Source organism: Clytia hemisphaerica, unplaced genomic scaffold, assembly GCF_902728285.1.
Source record: "Clytia hemisphaerica strain Z4C2 unplaced genomic scaffold, Clytia hemisphaerica genome assembly, whole genome shotgun sequence".
Classification (NCBI taxonomy): Eukaryota; Metazoa; Cnidaria; class Hydrozoa; order Leptothecata; family Clytiidae; genus Clytia; species Clytia hemisphaerica.
Window position 1 is genome coordinate 826,424 of NW_027103555.1, and position 20,646 is coordinate 847,069.

Genomic DNA, 20,646 nt, shown 5'->3' on the forward strand with positions numbered 1-20,646 from the left:
GCACATAATCGGTGGAAAAAGGGAAAATTCACGTATTCACGTACAAAATAGCCCAGATTCACGCATTCACGCAATCAAAAAGTACATTTTCACGTTCAGTTCACGCAAGTTTTTTCAATTCACGCATTCACGCATTTTTTTTTCAATTTTCACGCATTCACGCAACCAAAAATGCCCATTCACGCAATCACGCAAACCGCTGGGGAGCCTTTGTAAGAATCAAATTTGAATAAAGCTGAAAATTATTTCAAGAAATTGAAAAATTTAGAAAGTCAAGCATTCCATACACTAAGTGGTGGCTAATTTTCCACTCACCAAAATTAGTTTCCGTGAAAGTGTGCGTGGTAAACTCTTGTTTGTACACAGACCAAGATCTACGCCTAATTTCAAAATTTATTGCCGTAGAGCGATAAGCGATAAACACTCTTGTACGGAGCAACAAACTCATGCGGCGGAAAGAACAAAATAGGTTTCAGAAAATGATAAATATATCTTATATTGTATATATTTGATACCATAACGATGATATATGTTTTTAATGTTTAGTACTGTACAATAACTTTTTCAGATTTGTGTCCTAATAACTGTACAAATATTGAGGATTTCTAATGTGCTGCACGTAAAATGGATATTATAGGAATCAATTAACTCTCCAAGGTTCAAGTTCACTGATGACAGAGATGAGTCACAATACACCTTTTCGACCGTAGCCGCCAATTACCACGCGGACATTTTTTGTCCATTTTACCATCCTAAAACCACCCCAGTCTTTTTTTCGCACCCATAGACAATGGAAAAAGGTGTAGAAAAAGAATTGGATCGAGTTTAGGAGGATAATTAAGTAATAAAGTGAAACGCACCTGACCGCGCGACTACGGTCGAAAAGGTGTATTCATGATATGCACCATTGCAATGTCTTCCACGGACCCAACAGCTGATTGGTTGCAAGTGACGTATTGACTGATTTTACGTCACTTACAACCAATCAGCTGTTGAGTCCGTGATATAATGTCAAAAGACATTACAATGGTGCATATCATAAATAGACACACTGTGTTATGATGGTAATTCTAAAAATTTAACAAAGATTCGCAAGAAGAAAATCCCTTCAAAAGTTTCCAAGAGAATATTCCAGTTGAGGCGGTGACACGATTAAGGCTTTTTAAAGATTCCTAGGTTTTGAGATACAAAATTAAAAAAAAACATGTGTTTAGCACAAATATAAATAAAAAAGGTCCACAAAAGTTTACACAAAAATAATATTAAACGTAAAACAGGTATGCCGTGAAAAAAAAACAACGAAGAAATACTTAAATTAATAGATTAAAAATATCAAAATAAAAAATTAAAGAATTAATCGTTTTTTCTATAAAATGAAGGAAAAGAAGCATCAGAAATGCAGACATTGAAGAATAAGTTATTAAGGAATAGCCTGGATATCCAGGCTGTAAACTATTTCACAGTCTAGTTTTTTATATTTTATGTTCTGGTATCCATGTTAGTTAAGGAATAGAGGTCATGAAGATAAAAAGCAAAAGTATCTATCACTATCAAATGAAATTGTTTCTAATAAAAAAAAAAAAGGCAAACAGAAGTTTCGATGTATATTGCAATAATTTACTAAGTTTCTAAAAATAATATTCATACTTCTAAAATATATTTAATCAATGGTCTTATACTACCTAAAGTGTTTTAGTTCTAGTTTGTTATAAATCGCCCTGTTACACGTACGTATTTTAAAATTGACACAAATTTCTATAAGGACAGTTTTACTAATTTGAGTTAAGAAAACGATTTTAAGTTAATTTCATACTCAAAGTTTCATGCCATCCAGGATGGCAATCTTCAGTGAAATCAAAACAAAGGACAGTTTTTTAAGAACAGGAGGCTCTATTCAGAACAAAATAAGAACAATATGAGCACGCAGAGTTTAAAAGATGGCTTGAAGAATCCATATTAAAAAATGTCACAAATATGGCACTTAAATGAATTGTTTTTAAATAAGAGTGATATCGTTTGCTTAGTCATCACTTTTAATTCACAAGCTTTTTCACATTGGATTGACACGGATGTGGAGCAAGATTGATCAGAAAGAGGACAAGAAAAACATTTTTTGCCTATATCAGCATAACATAACAATATCAAGTCACTGCCCTGATATGAAATATGTGTCTGATATGAAACGGAAACACTTATGTAAGAATAAAACCTTTAAAATAGAGGGATATCCGGATCGAGTAAGCCAAAGTTTACTTTACTAGTTCTTCTAAAACAGCCTAGACCTCTAACATTTTAGTAACTCGAATACCTATGGTTAAGAAACTAGACTAGCGTGTATGGAATAAATAAAACCTTACTTTTCAAGGATAATAATTTGAACTGGAATCAGTAACTCTGAATTTAAAAAAAAAGGGAATATATATGTTTTGACAAACAAAAATCATCAGATAAACTAATTTTTTCGAAGCTAAAAAAATTGAACTCGTACTACGCGCTTTGAAGATCGTTCATTATTTATTCATTCATTCATGCATTCATGCATCGACCCCGGGGTGGGGGGAGGGGGTACTTAATTTGTCGACCGACGGGGGTGCTCTGCTGAGGTTCGAAAAATGGACCCTACGTACTCGAAATTTGCGAAAAAAGTGACCCTGAATGGGACTGAAATTCCAAAATTTTCTAAAATTTTCTACTTTTTCCCCAAATTTTCCAAAAATAGGCACCCTACGAGGGACTGAATTCTATTTTGGTGTTTTTGCGACCCTACTTGGGACTCGTGGAGGTTAAAAAAGGTATCCTGACCAGCGGAGCATCCCCGTAACCTATCTTGCCCTAATACCCCCCCCCCCGGGGGCATCTACTTATTCATTCGTTTATCCATTCATTCATTCATTCATTCATTCATTCATTCATTCATTCATTCATTCATTCATTCATTCATTCATTCATTCATTCATTCATTCATTCATTCATTCATTCATTCATTCATTCATTCATTCATTCATTCATTCATTCATTCATTCATTCATTCATCTCATACCGTCCATTATTTCTTCGTTCGTTTAATTTTATTGTACATTTGGAACTTAATCAAAAATATAAGGTCAAAGCGTTTATGCGACATAGAAAATTAACTAGGTGAATGATCCAAATAACACTGGTCCAAAGCCACATGAGCAAGTTGATCTGCTCAGCCTGGTATTCTACTTGACTCAATGAGACTCACGAGCAGCGATCACCGAGGTACGGTACAGCATTGATCAGATTCATCGGACTACAACCTCTTCAATCCTAAAATGGAAACAAAATAGAAAACTTTGATGACGTAATTAAAATTTAACTAATGATTTCACACTAAACCTTAATAAGCCTCAATGTGGCTAAAAACTCAGACCCTCCTAAAAAAAGTATTTCACAAAGAACAAGTGGGCAACAGCTCAGTAGATTCCTACCGTACTGTCACAAATACAGATCACTTCCAGGTTCTAGCTCAACTGAAGATGATCGAAAATCAATTAAGCCTATAAATTTACGAAATGATTTACCCAATTATACTCATAGAAAAATGAGAGGATAATGCTGGACAGACAGACCAAGCGAAAGGAAAAACAACTTACATCAAGTAATAATTTAATAATGGTCGATGGAAATGCTATGAAGGTCCTCCCCTCATATTGTAATACTTGCGTTCTAAAACATTTAAAGAAGGTGATCAAAATGAAAAAGGTAAGTTTACAACCGCAGTCAAGGTGATCTAAAGATCACCCTTTTCTTTAGCTGTCTGCCGGAAGGTAGGAGAGGGTACAAATCCTTGCTCTGGATTTCTCCGCTTAACTTTTACCCTTCTCTTTGGCTGCCGAGCATCAAGCAGAGAGGCATCAAATGACTTAGCAGGAAATTCTGTGATTAGCTCGGTCGGTATGTCCCCGTTGATTCAGGCCGATTAGATAGGATTAGATTAGATTTGCTCTTGGAAAATCCGACGATTCCAGATTAATAAATATATTATTCATCTGTAAGAGGTATTTACCATAGATTTATAAGCCCGAATGGCTAGATGTCGTGCTTTAAGCTCTTCCAAGCAAAATAAAACCCGCGAAGCTACTGATTGATCAAGCGCTGAAATTCTATTGAAATGTCACGTGACCTAAGTAGGATTTCCTCTCTAACTACGGCACACTTTTCAGCCAAAGCACGACATCTAGCTCTTCGGGCTTTATAAATATATAGTATTTACCTGAGTTCGGTGATTTTCTTTGGCGTCGACCAGGTGATATTGAATCGTTTAAATCTGATGATTCGGACCCAGGCCTTTTCAAAGTATCATTATCTTTGCTACGTTTGTCTTTGGTAGATAATTTCTCCTTTTTGAATTTCTTTCTCCACGATTTGGACCGTTTGAAATCCCCATCTCCGAGGTCAGATTGCGTCGATGTCTTGTATTCGTGACATAGTACTAAAAGTTTGTTGTATTCACGCTCAAGTAAACCACGTTTCTAAAGCAGAAAACAAGATGCACGAAATCGTAAAAAAAAGAAGAGGTCAAAGGAATGGAAACAAGTGATACTTTTATGGACCTACCTGGTTATCAAACTAATCAATGAACATTGAAACAATAAAACACATGGGACATAACTGGTCAAAATATAAAAAAATAAAGAACAAGAACAACTCGAGAAATTAATGAAATCCGGCGATTCTCGGCTGTTCTGGCGATTTTTAGAAAGTTCCTGTACCAAAATCAGTTTTATTGAAAATTGAACCATGCTTGATCGTGGACATTACACGTAATGTAATAAACATTATAAATAATGTTTTTGTTTGAAAAAAACAAAGACTTAAAAACGGAAAAATCCAACGAAAATCTGCAAAAACGGAAATTTCCGGCGCGGTCATTTTTTGAGCATTGCGAATACGCATCATTTTGCAAAAAATCTGAGAAAAATAAGGATGAAAATTCGAGAAAATGTCATAAACCGGTTTTTCCGGCATTTTCGGCCGGAAAAAAATGTTAATACGCATCTTTGAGCAAAAAATCAGATAACACTAATGAGAAAATCTCGAGAAAATGCCAAAAAACAGTTTTTCGGGATATTTCCGGCATTTTCGGCCGGAAAAAAATGTTTTTCGAAAATCGGGCCCCGTCACATTTTAGGTATTGTCATTTTGAATCAGTGTGCAGAATTTCATTAAAATATATAAAGTACAGCTCGAGAAATTCAAGAAATACTGTCTTTCCGGCGAAAATAGGTTGTTCCGGCGATTTTTGAATAGTTCCGGCTTCAAAAATCAATTTTATTGAAAATTGAAACATGCTTGACGGTGGGCATTGCTATTAATAATGTTTATAAATGAAAAAACAACAAATTATAAGGAAAAAAGCCAATGAAAATCCAGAAAAACGGCGATTTCCGGCATATTTCCGGCATTTTCGGCCGGATAAAATTTTTTCTCAAAAATCGGACTCGACCATGTTTCGGGCATTGTTAATACGCATCTTTGAGCAAAAAATCAGAAAAAGCTAATGATAAAATCTCGAGAAAGTGCCAAAAAAACAGTTTTTCCGGGATATATCCGGCATTTTCGGCCGGAAAATTTTTTTTGCCGAAAATTGGGCTCCGTCACATTTTGGGCATTGCCATTTTGCATCATTGTGCCAAAAATCAGAAAAAACTAATGAGCCAATCCTGAGAAAAGCTGGTAACAGACGGACGGACGGACGGACGGACGAACATGGGTTAATTTATAGGACCTCCAGGTAGGTCCAAAAATTTAGCAGGTATCTTTCGCCAGAAAGGTTTTGTCTTTTTTTTTTTTTTTTTATTCGAAGAATAAATTACGTCATAAAAGTAGCACCCACCGGAAAAAAATCCGTTATTTTTCTCAATCACTAGCGATACGCCAAGTAAAGTAGAGTGCATCTGATTTTATTTGTATTGTATGTATTTTCTCATCTCATATCAAAAAAGGAGTTTATGGTTTTCTTGAAAACTGTGAAATATTTGCAGGAGTGAGTTTGACGTGAGAGAAGAAGACATGTATAACACAAACAGAGGCCGATTATTTCGATTAAAATGCTGACGTCAGTAGCCGGTTATTTCGAAGAAAATGCTGACGTCAGTAGCCGGTTACTTCGATGAAAATGCTGACATCAGTAGCCAGTTACTACGATGAAAATGCTGACGTCATTAGCCAGTTACTTCGATGAAAATGCTGACGTCAGGCTTTTTTCCTACACCCGCATTCCGGAAATACTACATTTTTTTTTATTTTCACCTCAGTAGCGAATGAACTCACCTTTTCATTGGTGCTGGGGATTTGTAAATAATACGCGAACAGTTCGACATCAAAGTTCTCGTCCAATGCGATCAACGCACCGTGAACACCAGACTGGCGAAGAAAGTCGGCGTAATCTTCGAGGCCGATATTATGCGCCCATCGAATGACCCTAGCATTTGACCAGACGAGGACATCTGAAATGAACAAAGAAAATTAACATTTAGCCATAGATAGAGAGAGAGTCGATATATATTTTACGTGGATAGTCAAGTTATCTAGGACTTTAAGACAATATTTCAATTTTTTTTTCACGGGGTCCACGGCCAGCCGGCTTGGCTATCTATGAACTGAACGGAACATTGGAAGGAGCGGGGATTCAAACTACGAACTCCTGTCTTGAGACACTGAGGTCTTTACAACAATCGCTCCATAAACATCTTTCAGGCGACGACCATAAAAGAGAGACAACCATCCTTGGTTGCTTCAAGTCATTTTTAATAGCATTATCGATGTCTTGGTTAATTTGTTTCATTTCAAAGAGTTTCATTCTTTTTTTTTCCCAAAGAAATATTACTGCTGTTTCCATCGAAGCTGGTTGTCTGGTTAAAACCAAAACAATAAATTATTTCATGAAATATAAGCGATGTATGATGGGTGCTATTCTAATCTTTGCAAGATTTAAACTTTTTTACTTTTTGTATGTTTTTTGATGCATTCGTTAGAAAGTGTGTCTCTAAGGCTTTTGACCGTTTTATCAATCAAATTCGTATCTCTTATAAAAATTTCTTTTGATATCATAAGAGAAAAACGTTCGTAATTCAATTAAAGTCCAGGTTTTTTACAATTATTTTAAAATCACAGTGAAATCAAACAAATCAAAAGCTGAATGGGTGAAGCAAAGAAAATACAACGATTGTACTTATTGGGAAGGAAATATCTACTCATTTCATTGAGGAAGCTACAATCGGTGACGAAATACTTGGCACAAAAAGGAAATCCACCGGGGTGTTTTGAAACCACAATCGATTTGCAAGTGCTCTAAAGTAGATTCGAAGGGTAGAGTTTTAACTCTGAGTTTTACGACCTTAGGATCTGAGGATCCAAAAGTTCAAAAGTGGTCCAGTAGGGCTTGAAATATAGCCTAGAAACCAATAAATCCCTTTCAGATCGAAATAATCGTTGAAATCAAGTTGAAGGCCCGAAATTGACATTCTCGCTCGAACTTCAATTTCCGAAAAATGGTAAATTAGCCAAAAGTGCCAATATGTTATGGCACTGATTAATCCCAAATATAACTCAAAAGTTTCTTTACGTTTCCCATGTATTTTTGGATTTTTGATAATGGTGAATGTTTTCATATATTATACAAATCTCATCGTTTTTGTTATTGGCATCCCTGGCAATCTGTCCATACTGTATTTCTTTTTGATTAAATGTTGGAAAAGGATCAATTCTTATTATCTATTTATCATCTATCTGGCGTTCAGTGACATAACAGTGTGTATCACCAGATTCGGTTTGATTACTGTATTGTATTGTATACATATTGTTTGCATTACACCGGCATTGATAGGTTATTGGATAATCACCCGTTCAACCAGCATTTTAAATGGGACCATGTATCTAAAAAATGTTTCGAGGCTGTGGCAGTCCCACTTGAAACCTCCATAACTTTATTTGCCATCCGGACGGCAGTAGTATGCTTTCTAACTATATCGGTTATCATCTACTATAAGATCACAAAACATCTAAGATGTGAAGCGAATATCACAAATCAAATCCAACAAAGGGAAATTCACAAGCGAAGCAATAGAGCATCTTCAACGCTGAAATATTTGACAATTATCGCATCCTTTACTGTGTTTATACCAAATATTTCACTCTACGGGGCTTACTTTATGGTCAAAAACATGATATCATACCGCACGAATTTTACAACATACTCAGCAACTTGATGTTTTTCAATAGCACAATCAACGCTTTTGTCTATTGGTGTCATGTCAAAGAGTGTTTTCACAAACAAAAGATTTTCTTGTCACCAAAGGTAGAAGATTGCTGTTTCACGATATCGAATAATTTTGGACAACGTGTAATTTCAGTGGCCAAAGCTAAGTTCTTCGTCAGAGACGGAAATTTTACACAACATAGTAGCACGTATTTTTGATAAATTTTGGTGAATGGTGCAGAGTTTTGAGACAGAAAGGCTTCTCTGAGAAGGAAATCCGTCTGAGAAGGAAGAACTTTCAACACTAAGTTTCGTACAAATAACACCTTGCCGAATTGAGAAAAAAAATCAAGCAACTCATAAAAAAAAGGTTTTCTTCTTAACCAATACCGACTCTCTTTGGGAAAGCCAAACAAAAAAATTACACTTAATTTCTTGAAAAGACTTCCCACTAAAGAATTAATGCCACAAAATGAATTTTGTGAAAGAAATAGGCAAAGAAAACAAACCTTTATCCTCAGTTTCAGCTTCTTTGCGCCGCTTTTCTAAATACTGTAAAAAAATGGACAGAAAATTTAATAATCATCACCACTGCACTGCTTAGACAGGTGGTTTAATCAATCTTTTTTTGGAGTGAACGGGTTTATCGTTGTGTCGGTATTTCATGACTTTCATCTGACTTATTATCATTATCGCCGGTTAAACACTTTACAGTTTAGAATGTTGAGAATAATTTGATAGCTTACTTTTCTATCGTAATTGAGAACTTCTAGACATTTCGTTCCACACGTTAAACTCGTCCTGAGAAAAAAACAAAATTTATTTTCTAAGGAAATGACGACAGTCCTGCCATAGTCCAAACGAGCAGAACTATGGTTTCCGAATGGGAGAATCTTCCCAAATAGTTTTAGTTTCACTTTAATTTCAGTGAGCGGCGTGACTTCCCGATCGGATTCAAATTTCCTTTCAAGAAGTTTCAAAAAATATAAAAATATAATAAAAATAATAATAACAAGCTAGATGCTGAATGGACATGATGATGAAAGTTAGATAGCAATAAGGAGAAAAACGGAAACAATCCGTTAGAAAATATAATGTTTAGCGAAAAGCCATAACGCCTTACATTTCATCATTGATTAATGGGGAGAGGGATGGGGAGAGGGAAGGGGAGAGGGAAGGGGAGAGGGAAGGGGAGAGGGAAGGGGAGAGGGAAGGGGAGAGGGAAGGGGAGAAGGGGAAAAAGATGTAGAAAGTTCCGGTTGCAGAAATCAGTTTTATTGACAATCAAATCATGCTTGATGGTGGGAAAAAAACAAAGAAATGTAAGGAAAAAGTCCAATGAAAATCTGCAAAAACGGCGATTTCCGGCCGAAAAATTTTTTTCTCAAAAAATCGAGCTCGGTCATGTTTTGAGCATTACGAATACGCATCTTTCTGCAAAAATCAGAAAATACTAAAAATGAAAATTCGAGAAAATGTCAAAAAACCGGTTTTTCCGGCATATTTCCGGCATTTTCGGCCGGAAAAAAATGTTTTTCGAGAATCAGGCTCCGTCACATTTTAGGTATTGTCATATTGCATCAGTGTGCAAAATTTCATAAAAAATTTAAAGTACAGCTCGAGAAATTTAAGAAATACTGTCTTTCCGGCGAAAATATGTTGTTCCGGCGACTTTTAAAATAGTTCCAGCTTCAAAAATCAATTTTATTGAAAATTGAAACATGCTTGATGGTGGGCATTGCTATTAATAATGTTTTTGAATGAAAAAACAACCAATTAAAAGGGAAAAGTCCAATGAAAATCTAGAAAAACGGCGATTTCCGGCATATTTCAGGCATTTTCCACCGGAAGAAAATTTTTTATCAAAAATCGGACTCGGTCATGGTTTGGGCATTGCTAATACGCATCTTTGTGCAAAAAGTCAGAAAAAACTAATAATGAAATCTTGAGAAAATGCCAAAAAACCGGCTTTCCGGCATATTTTCGGCATTTTCGGCCGGAAATGAATTTTTTTCGAATATCGGGCTCCGTCACATTTTGGGCATTGCCATTTTGCATATTTGTGCCAAAAATCAGAAGAACCAATCTCAAGAAAAGCTGGTAACAGACGGACGGACGGACGGACGGACAAAGGTTAATTTATAGGAAGTCCAAAAAATATATATTTGACAGACAAGCAGTTTCCCCGGGTGAATTTTTTTTGCCCCGGTATGTATTTCCATTTTTCACTTTAGGTAATCGTACAGTTTCGACCATAGGAACAAAAAAACTGAAACGGATAGATCCTTCATTTAAGAAAATGAAATGATAATCTAGCACCCCCGTGTTTGAAAAACAAACTTCAAAATTAAAAACTTTAAGGCATTGCTATATATGTTATGATTAATGTACATGATTTTATACAACAAGAATCTTGCGTCTGTTTAGGTCTCTTCAATATTCGATAAAACAAGAATTTAACAAATCATGTTAAAAGTATATAATTTTCTGTTTGTTTGTCCCCCCCCCCGAAAGATGCATTACCTGTGAAAACTATCAACAACTTTCAAATATTTGGTGTAATCTTTCTTCGTGATGTGTTCCAGCATACGGGCGTCTACCAGGTTTTCGATGAATGGGTACTAAACAAATTTACAAGAGCATAAATGAAGAAATTCATACAATACACCTTTTCGCCCGTATTCGCGCGGTCTGGAGCGTACCACTTTATTATTCAATTTACCACCCTACACTCGATCCAATCCCTTTTTCTATTGTCTTTAGGTGCGAAAAAAAGACTGGGACGGTTTTATGGTGGTAAAACGGACAAAAAATGCGCGCACGGCAATTGGCGGCTACGGTCGAAAAGGTGTATTTCTGTCCAATTCTTTCAGATGATTGGATGAATTTCGTTATGTTTGCATTATATATAAGAATAATGAAATAAAGATTATTGTCTATTTGATATGTTTGGCGTTGATAATGGGCCATTCCATTTTATGACCATGACCATATGACCATAGGAGGGTGGACGAACATTTCCAGGGGGGTAATCCGAGAAAGATTTCTAATGGGTCTAAAGAAGTGCTTTTTCATTTTTCTAGGGGGTAAAAAGTTATTCCCGAATTTACAGGGGGTGGTGAACAACTGATTTTTTAGTTCGTCCACCCTCACTTTAAGTGAAAAGAATTTTTTCCAAGGGTTCTTTTGCAAATTTTGCCATTTTCCAGGGGGTATCTACACTTTTCCAAGAAATTTATTTTCACTTGGAAAGGGTCGTCCACCCTCTATATGGGAATTTTATGGAACAGCCCAAAAGAAGTCAACGATCTTAAATAAATTAAACGAATCAAGCCAAATTAAATAAATCTGTGTTTGTCCGTATTGTATTGAAATTACCTTGTATTGAGGTAAGCCTAGACTCGCAAGCCATTCAGATGCGATCCAAAAATGATTCATATCTCCAAATACCAGTGACTAAGAGAAAAAACAAAACATCAAAGTCAATCAATCGACCGGACCAACGGTGTTATTTAGAAGCTAGAGCGTGCTTAAGGAATCATTTGATTCACAGTTAGCCTACGATATCAATAGAAACAATTTCAAATCATCGCTTAAATTCAGTTTTTTCAAATTAATCACAAGAGAACAAAAACACAAACGACACAGAAAGGATTAAAATCATCGCTAAACTGAAAAATGTTAAATTATCCCCCAAATAAATGAAGTATTTACCTACCGTTTTAGCGGTTGGCGGAGAAATGGGGCTAGTGACGTTGATCATTTCACGAATTGCTAGCCTGAGTTTCAGCCGGTGTAGTGGATTATTGACTCCAATCTCGTGTTGGATTTCATAATCTGATAAAGCCTGAAATAGGAAACGGTTGATGACCTAGAAACGTGCAGACCAACAAGACTATGATAAGGTCTTTCCAAATTGGTGAGAAAAATTTACAGTACAAACGTCAGGCACTGTGATACCAAAAAAAATGTTAAGAAATTTTAGAAGCAAGGAGAAAGCTTTCATCATCTTAATAGTGACAAAAGTGAGCCATAAATGGATCCGGCTACTGTAGATAGATCGTTGAAACATCTACTTTTTTTATAACAGACATACCGACATGATTGAACCACTTTTGACGTTCGCTCGACACGCTTGGATGTACCATTCGGGTAACTTGACCCACAACTCGAGCCAAGCTAAAATGGTGGGTGCATTCCATGCAGCGAAAGGAGCTCCAGAAGCGATCACGTCCTCCAAGAGTTTTCTCTTCATTCGTGTTTCTGCGTCTCTGTGTGTTTCAGCAGTCGAATCTAAATCTTCACTACGACTGGAGCCCATGTCTCTCGGTTTCAATTTACCTTTCGTACTAAATATCTTTCCGATGGAATTTTTAAGTCCTTTATTTTTATTCGGTCCACGTCTATTCAAAGATTCCATACTGCTTGTTAAACTACTCGCGTTAGACGGGAAATCGAAATACGCTTCTGATTCGTAAGGCGATGAAATGTTCCAAGGGATCGTCATCCCTTTCGCTCGAATCGAACCCTCAGAACCGGTAGAGTCAGAAGGCTGGGAACTAGGTGTATCGGTCTCTGTTTCGGTAAGCATCTCCTGGGATCGACCAGCTTTGAGCTAGTAGAAAAATACTTTGTATTAATTTAAAGCCTTTTTTTGTTTTTCTAATACAATAGACTAACATGACAAGATTATGATAGATTGATAATTCAACAGCAATGAATGTTGATAGAGTATCTTCCATTTTCTTATCAATCTTTTAAGACTGTAGTACTCACTTGTGTACAATTACGCTTAAGTGCGTTTAAAAGCGCCCAAGTGCGTTTATCAATCAGGCGCACTTAAACGGCATTGTATCTTTGGCTTTTTTATCTTAATTTTACCATTTAATCCTTAATTTGGAATTATTTTGGCATCTTTGAGCCTAGCTGTTCTTATAAAATTGTTGTTATATGTAAAAAGAGTATACTGTAATACGTTGAAAAAAGAATTAATGCGTGTTATTATTCGACGCGCGTAAATGGCGACATTTGATTGGCTTCTTTGATGTCCAATATTTTCGAATATATAGCTTCGGTGAAGGCTATATATTTCAAAAATTGACAACACACAACGAGTTCAATGACAATTGAGCATTTTTTTTGACGTTACGTCACAAAATAAAAATAAGACTTTTGAATAAAAAACTACCTATAAATTGGAATTATGTTTGAAAACGAGAAATATTTTTGCATATTGGATTCGACTTTGTCAATTATAAACTGCTTAATAAAGAGCAGGGATAAAGAACTTACCATGAGAGGTTTGGTATCAACAGGATCGTAACTTGAAAATGTGAACGCTAAATTACCATCTTCCGCGTCACCAGACCGTAACTAAAGAAGAATTAATAAGCAAGTAAGAAAGTAACCTAAGATATGTTTTTAGTAAGCATATAAAAATTCGAAAACAGGCTCGGAGATGATTAGGTCGAGGGTTTGACAAGGCTAAAAAATGCTTATAAGGATGCTTAGGGAAATTCCGAAAACCCGTATATTACATGTATAAAATTAGATATGATCTAGTGCATGTACTCGTTGTCCTGAAAAGGTGGTGTAATACGGAATCTTAAATCAGCTTGTACTCGTGAATAACAAATCCGAATAGTAAACCTATCTAATCATAAAAAACAATAATAATAATTATACTTTATTGTTAATTTGCCACGATGTGCATACTAGTAAAATTTCGATATTGAAATTATTGCTTATTTTTGGTTTTAATGGCAAGAAATATTTTCATAATCAAAATTGTCATGTCCAATTTAAAGTAAAAACAGTCCAAACTTACATTAAGATCGGGTCTTGGTCGCATCATTTGATTATCGACAGGGAAAGGTTTACTGTACAAGTTCTTCCTGTCGCCATCAAGTTTGTCTGAACCTTTGGAAGAGGATCCTACACTGAGCTCATCCAAACTATTCGTTTCACTACCAACTCTCTTCTCAATTTGTTCCGTTAACTTCTCGGTGGTTCGGTGTTCCACTTGCAGTAATCTAGAAAGACGAAAGCATGAGTAGTACAGTGAGTGGAATATTGAATGTCATCACCCAAATACAGACCATAGAGTCGATTTTTTATGTGGATAGCTCAGTAATCTCACTTTTAAACAGTCTTTCAATCGTTTTTAGGGGTCCACGGCCAGTCGGCTTGGTTATCTAGAAACTGAACGAAACACTGGAAGGAGCGGGAATACGAACAAGGAACCCCTGGGTTTCAAGTTACACCGACCTCTCGGCCATCGTTCTTAATACAGGCCATCATTGCTTTTGCATATCTCGCATTGTAGCAAAGATCTAATTTATATTGATTCTGTCTTGCCTGTTCGATTTGAAAGAGCGCAAAAATTGCCAAATATCCGTCGTCTAAATTCGAACAATAACGTCCACTCTGATGGAATCTATGTCGCGGTTGCAGAAGAATAAAAAAAAAGATCCACACCAAATACCTTATAACTAAGCAAAACCTTAAAATGGTCAGATGATACTACTTACGCTAGTTCCTCATTGATCGCGTCTAACTGTTTCTGTAGAACATTTGCCAAGACTTGGGCATCATTGGATGTGATATTTTCCGTATTAATAACAGGTGGAACACTCGATAGTTTCGACGTGCTACTGTGTACTGAACTAGCGTCGGAACCATCAAACTCCGCATGTGGAGGAATGTAATGTTTGTTAGGGTTTGTATGGACGAGATTGGCTTGATTTGTTTTCGGCCATGTTGGTTCGGTCTGTGTGAAACGTGGTGAGTCTGGCGAACGTGGACTGGATACATTCAACGTGTTCTATAAGCAAAAGAACCATTTTAGACTTCCAATGTCTATTATCTAAAAAGTCTCATGAAAGTCTCTATGAATGTCAACTACACTGTCCATTATACTGTGTCGTTTATGATTTGATCCATGAATTGCTCAAAACCCGGTCTATTTAATTTTTGAGCCTCGTATTGTTCTTATAAAAAAGAAGGTTGAGTTGGAACTGGTTGGAAAACATTATCAATAAAAGTTTGACTTATTAGAATAATTTGTTCGTGTCAAAATTTCTTCGCTTTGCGAAAACAGAACACTCATTCCGCAAGCCCTTTTATGTTGATTTTTCTTTATTGCAAGAGAAGGGTAGGACATTTTTCAAAGATCGAAAAAAAAAGAAAGAAGCATCTCCATTTTCACTAAAAATTTGGTCTCTCTAAGGGTCGGTTTTTGGATGTCCCGCCCGCACATACCCCACTTTCAAGCCTCAAAGGCTACTAAAGGCGAGACTCCTGGATGGGAAATGAAACCAATTGTTTCCCATCCAGAACGCCCGCGCGTAGTTTTTACAAAAACGCTGGATTGAAACTAAAATCTACCGCCAGATTTCAAAAACAAAGGAGCCGCTAGATATAATCCGGCGTCATGATTACAGCGCGTTCTATGCACGTTTTGGATGGCAAATAAGTGGCTTCAATTTCTCTTGCCATAGAAACGTTAAAGTTTCGCCTCTAGCCCTTCGGGCTTGAATCTCAATGATTCAAACCTACACGCTTTTTTATAAGAGCCAGTAAATTCTAGCTCAGACTGGGTTGCTCTTAATTTTCGGAAATTTTTAGACTTTGGGGATTCTCTTTTAGAAAGAGAAAGCAAGAAGTTCTTGCGGCAGAGTTTCTCTAAAAATTTCCCGTGCTTCATATATAATGGTTATGAGCACAGGATTATGATATATTGTATATTCAACATTATTATCCATATAGCGGTCATTAAGTAAGCCATTAAAGATTCGAATGGCGGGCGGTATTGAAAGGTTCTATGACTCAAATAGTCATACCCACGCTGAGAAAACTAAGGCGTCGCGCTTCAGAGAGCTAAAATATCATTAACCGCCCAGGTTATAGGGCGATAACGTCATTTGCGGCCCGCTCGGAACTTTATTGAAGTCGTTGCATTGAAGCGAAAAGACTAATCTAACGTCAGAAAAAAAAACTTTTTGGTCATTTGCGGCCCGCTCGCAAGGTTACTCAAAACTTGTTAAAGTCATTGCATTGAAGCGAAAAGACTTGGCTGAAGCTAGAAAAATACGTTCTTTGAATGTCCGATATGGATAATAATAGTAATAGCGTTAAGCTTTCGTTCGTTGTTGTCATTAATTCTGCACTTGCAGTTTGATTATTAGCCCTCTAGTGCCATTTGCGCCCTCCGCTTCGCGTCGGGCCCAAATGACACTCACTCTCTAATAATCAAACTGCGCGGGCAGAAAATAACAACAACGACCTCAAACTGAACGCTATTGTTATAGTATTAATAGATGATTGTTCATTAAAAAGCTCAACAACCAGCTAGCCAAGAACCGCAGCCTTAAGAACGATATCGAAAACATCTTAACCAATAAGATGGCTGACTTTGAAATAAAAACCAAGCAGATTATAAAAGAAGAAATAAAACTAACGACGAATTACATAGAAAAATCATCAGAAAAAACATACGCTGAAATAACTAAGAAACACAAGGATAATATCAAATCAGCAGTGAGAGAACATCAACAAGAAAACAAGAATGAAGACAGAGACATCGAATCAAGAAAACGAAATATTATTATACATGGAATGGTGGAATTAGAGGTAGATAACAAAGAGGAACAACAGGAACAAGACAGAATAGATATTGAAGGTATACTAGGTAACATTGGCGTCCAAGATATCAAACCGTCCCACCATCATCGCATTGGACAAAACAGAAAAGGGCTACATTGGCGTCCAATCAAGTTGATCTTAAAAAGTAGAGAGGAAAAAAGAACGGATAATGCAAAATCTGCATAAGCTGAAACGATTCAATGAAATTGGTGGCTTTAGCATCACAGACGACTTCACCATCAACGAAAGAAAAATTATTAAAGATATGTGCCAAAAGGCGCAAAAAATGAATTCAAAAAATGACGATTTCGTTTGGCATGTAAGAGGAAGCCCTAGAACAAACCTTCGCCTAGTTCGAAAACCTAGGACAAAGACCAAAACAACGTCTTCTCTTCTGTCCATATCTTCTGACGACTGGACGACAGATGAAGAATTAGACAATTTATAAATCTAAAATTATTTCGTAGAGGTCGATAGACCTGTGAAATATAATTCTATGAATAAAATAATTTGTTCTATTAAATGTATCAAGTGTTCTGAGGGATAAGAACTAAGGAACCATCCACTTAACTATATGTTATAAACCTTAGTCATTAGCTATTGGTGGATTAAGATATCAATGGTGCATACCTCATACCGCAGAACATTGGAGGCCAGAATGAGAGCTCTTACAGAGAACTAACAGAAAAAATAGTGTCGGCCTTCGGGGGATTCTCTTTTGGAAAGAGAAAGCAAGAAGTTTATGCGGCAGAGTTTCTTTTTTTAATAGTTTTTTATTAGTTCTCTGTAAGAGCTACCAGAACTTATCAGAAAATACACTGAACTTACTTAATAAACGGCAAATGAAAGTGACATATGCTTATAGAAAATAATCATACCAATAGGCTTAAAAAGCCACACCGAAATGATATGCTTATAAACGAGAACCATACCAATATGCGTATAAAACACTCCAGCTCACACTCACCACCCTCCTACTCAATTGTGAAGCCACACCCGAATAACATGCTTACAAACGACAACCATACCAATATGCTTATAAAAACACTCCAGCTTTACACACTCACCACACTCCTACTCAATTGTGAAACCACACCTGAATAATATGCTTACAAACGACAACCATACCAATATGCTTATAAAAACACTCCAGCTTTACACACTCACCACACTCCTACTCAATTGTGAAACCACACCCGAATAATATGCTTATAAACGATAACCATACCAATATGCTTATAACAAGTGATACTTTTATGGACCTACCTGGTTATGCATTTAACACATATATAATTGATATCTACGTGAGAATGAACGTTAAACGATCATTCAGAACACAAATAGTGACGATTTATTAAAATTAGTCGTTTGTTTCTTATAAAAAAACGTTTAGAAACAAAAATTTCATGCTCTTGAAATATTCTTTCATATTCAAGACTTCGTGAGCATAAAAAAACATCTATCTCATCAAAAAATTGAGTAATTTGGCTAAGAACATTGATGTATGCTTATTAATAGTGATTCTTATAGATAAAGATGCGTTTTTTTTGACAAAAATCTGCTTGATCCATCTTTTACCTACTTTCATGCAAAAAATCAGAAAAAAACAACGATCCAATATTTCACAAAGTCCAAAAAACCCTTTTTTAGCCGTTTTTTGGCCCAAATTTGCCCAAAAACATTTTTTTTCGAAAATCGGGCTCAGTCACATTCGAGGGTTTATAGTTATGCATCTTTGTGCAAAAAATCATAAAGAATGAAAGAGCCAATCTCGAGAAAAGCTAATACCTAGGTGATTGATGATGTGCTTATAAAAAAATATCGAATTTGGCCAGTTTTTCTATAAAAACACGCCAAGCAACCAAAATTTCATGTCTAAACACACATATGCTTCAAAAGTAAGCCCTCGTGAGCAAAATAACATCTATCTCATAAAAAAATTGAGTAATTTGACTAAGAACATTAATGTATGCCTATTAATAGTGATTCTTATAGATAAACATGCGTTTTTTGAGCCAACAAATCTTTTTGCAAAAATCTCCCTGAGCCATCTTTTACCTATGATGGTACCCCACTTCCATGCAAAAAATCAGAAAAAATCAATGATCCAATTTTTCACAAAGTCCAAAAAACCCACTTTTCAGTCGTTTTTTGGCCCAAATTTGCCCTAAAACATTTTTTTTTTCGAAAATTGGGCTCTGTCACATTCGAGGGTTTATAGTTATGCATCTTTGTGCAAAAAGTCTTAAAGAATGAAAGAGCCAATCTCGAGAAAAGCTAATACCTAAGTAATTGATAATGTGCTTATAAAAAAATATTGAACTTGGCCAGTTTTTCTATAAAAACACGCCAAGCAACCAAAATTTCATGTCTAAACACACATATTCTTCAAAAGTAAGCCCTCATGAGCAAAAAAAACTTCTATCTCATAAAAAAATTGAGTAATTTGACTAAGAACATTGATGTATGCTTATCAATAGTGATTCTTATAGATAAACATGCGTTTTTTAAGCCAAATAAATTTTTTTGCAAAAATCTGCTTGAGCCATCTTTTACCTATGATGGTACCCTACTTTCATGCAAAAAATCAAAAAAATTTAATGATCCAATTTTTCACAAAGTCCAAAAAACCCGTTTTTTAGCCGTTTTTTGTTCCAAATTCGCCCAAAAAATTTTTTTTTAGAAAATCGGGCTCCGTCACATTTTGGCCACCACCGTTTTGCACCTTTGTACCAAAAATCAAATGATTCCTATGATTCAATCTCGAGAAAAGCTGGTAACGAACGGACGGACGGACAGAGGTGAATTTATAGGACCTTCACCCCACCGGGGTAGGTCCAAAAACACTCCAGCTTTAACACTCCTACTCAATTGTGAAACCAACACCCGAATGATATGCTTATAAACGATAACCATACCAATATGCTTATAAAACACTCCAGCTCACACTCACCACCCTCCTACTCAATTGTGAAACCACACCCGAATAATATGCTTATAAACGATAACGACACCAATATGCTTATAAAAACACTCCAGCTTTAACACTCCTACTCAATTGTGAAACCACACCCGAATAATATGCTTATAAACGATAACCATACCAATATGCTTATAAAAACACTCCAGCTTTAACACTCCTACTCAATTGTGAAACCACACCTGAATAATATGCTTACAAACGACAACCATACCAATATGCTTAGAAAAACACTCCAGCTTTAACACTCCTACTCATTTGTGAAACCAACACCCGAATGATATGCTTTCAAACGACAACCATACCAATATGCTTATAAAAACACACTCACCGCACTCCTACTCAATTGAAAAACCACACCCGAATAATATGCTTACAAACGACAACCATACCAATATGCTTAGAAAAACACTCCAGCTTTAACACTCCTACTCATTTGTGAAACCAACACCCGAATGATATGCTTTCAAACGACAACCATACCAATATGCTTATAAAAACACACTCACCGCACTCCTACTCAATTGAAAAACCACACCCGAATGATATGCTTACATACGAGAACCATACCAATACGAGTCTTTTTTGACTCTCATTCGTGTTTTACAGCCAAACTAGCAACATCAAAAATGAATCAGACCAAATTAAACAGATAGTTCATTCATTATTGGTAAGATCTATAAATTATTAAACGATTCGTAATGACCATCTCATTCTGGCCTCCAATGTTCTGTGGTATAAGGTATGCACCATTGATATCTTAATCCACCAATAGCTAATGACTAAGGTTTATAACATA

At 36.1% G+C, this 20,646-nt stretch overlaps 1 protein-coding gene across 1 annotated transcript in view; it reads right to left on the minus strand.

Annotated features, from left to right (window-relative positions):
* Positions 1 to 3,069: 3,069 nt before the first annotated feature.
* Positions 3,070 to 20,646, minus strand: part of LOC136800479 (liprin-alpha-2-like) — a 42,249-nt gene continuing 24,672 nt past the window's right edge. The window contains exons 15-27 of the mRNA XM_067057138.1: positions 14,755 to 15,047; positions 14,052 to 14,256; positions 13,517 to 13,597; positions 12,321 to 12,839; positions 11,943 to 12,071; positions 11,603 to 11,680; positions 10,748 to 10,845; positions 8,971 to 9,025; positions 8,734 to 8,776; positions 6,298 to 6,473; positions 4,238 to 4,496; positions 3,618 to 3,690; positions 3,070 to 3,291 (exon numbers count right to left, since the gene is read on the minus strand). Coding sequence (XP_066913239.1) covers positions 3,653 to 3,690; positions 4,238 to 4,496; positions 6,298 to 6,473; positions 8,734 to 8,776; positions 8,971 to 9,025; positions 10,748 to 10,845; positions 11,603 to 11,680; positions 11,943 to 12,071; positions 12,321 to 12,839; positions 13,517 to 13,597; positions 14,052 to 14,256; positions 14,755 to 15,047 — 1,974 coding nt within the window. The 3' untranslated portion in view covers positions 3,070 to 3,291; positions 3,618 to 3,652. The remainder of the gene's footprint in view (positions 3,292 to 3,617; positions 3,691 to 4,237; positions 4,497 to 6,297; positions 6,474 to 8,733; positions 8,777 to 8,970; positions 9,026 to 10,747; positions 10,846 to 11,602; positions 11,681 to 11,942; positions 12,072 to 12,320; positions 12,840 to 13,516; positions 13,598 to 14,051; positions 14,257 to 14,754; positions 15,048 to 20,646) is intronic.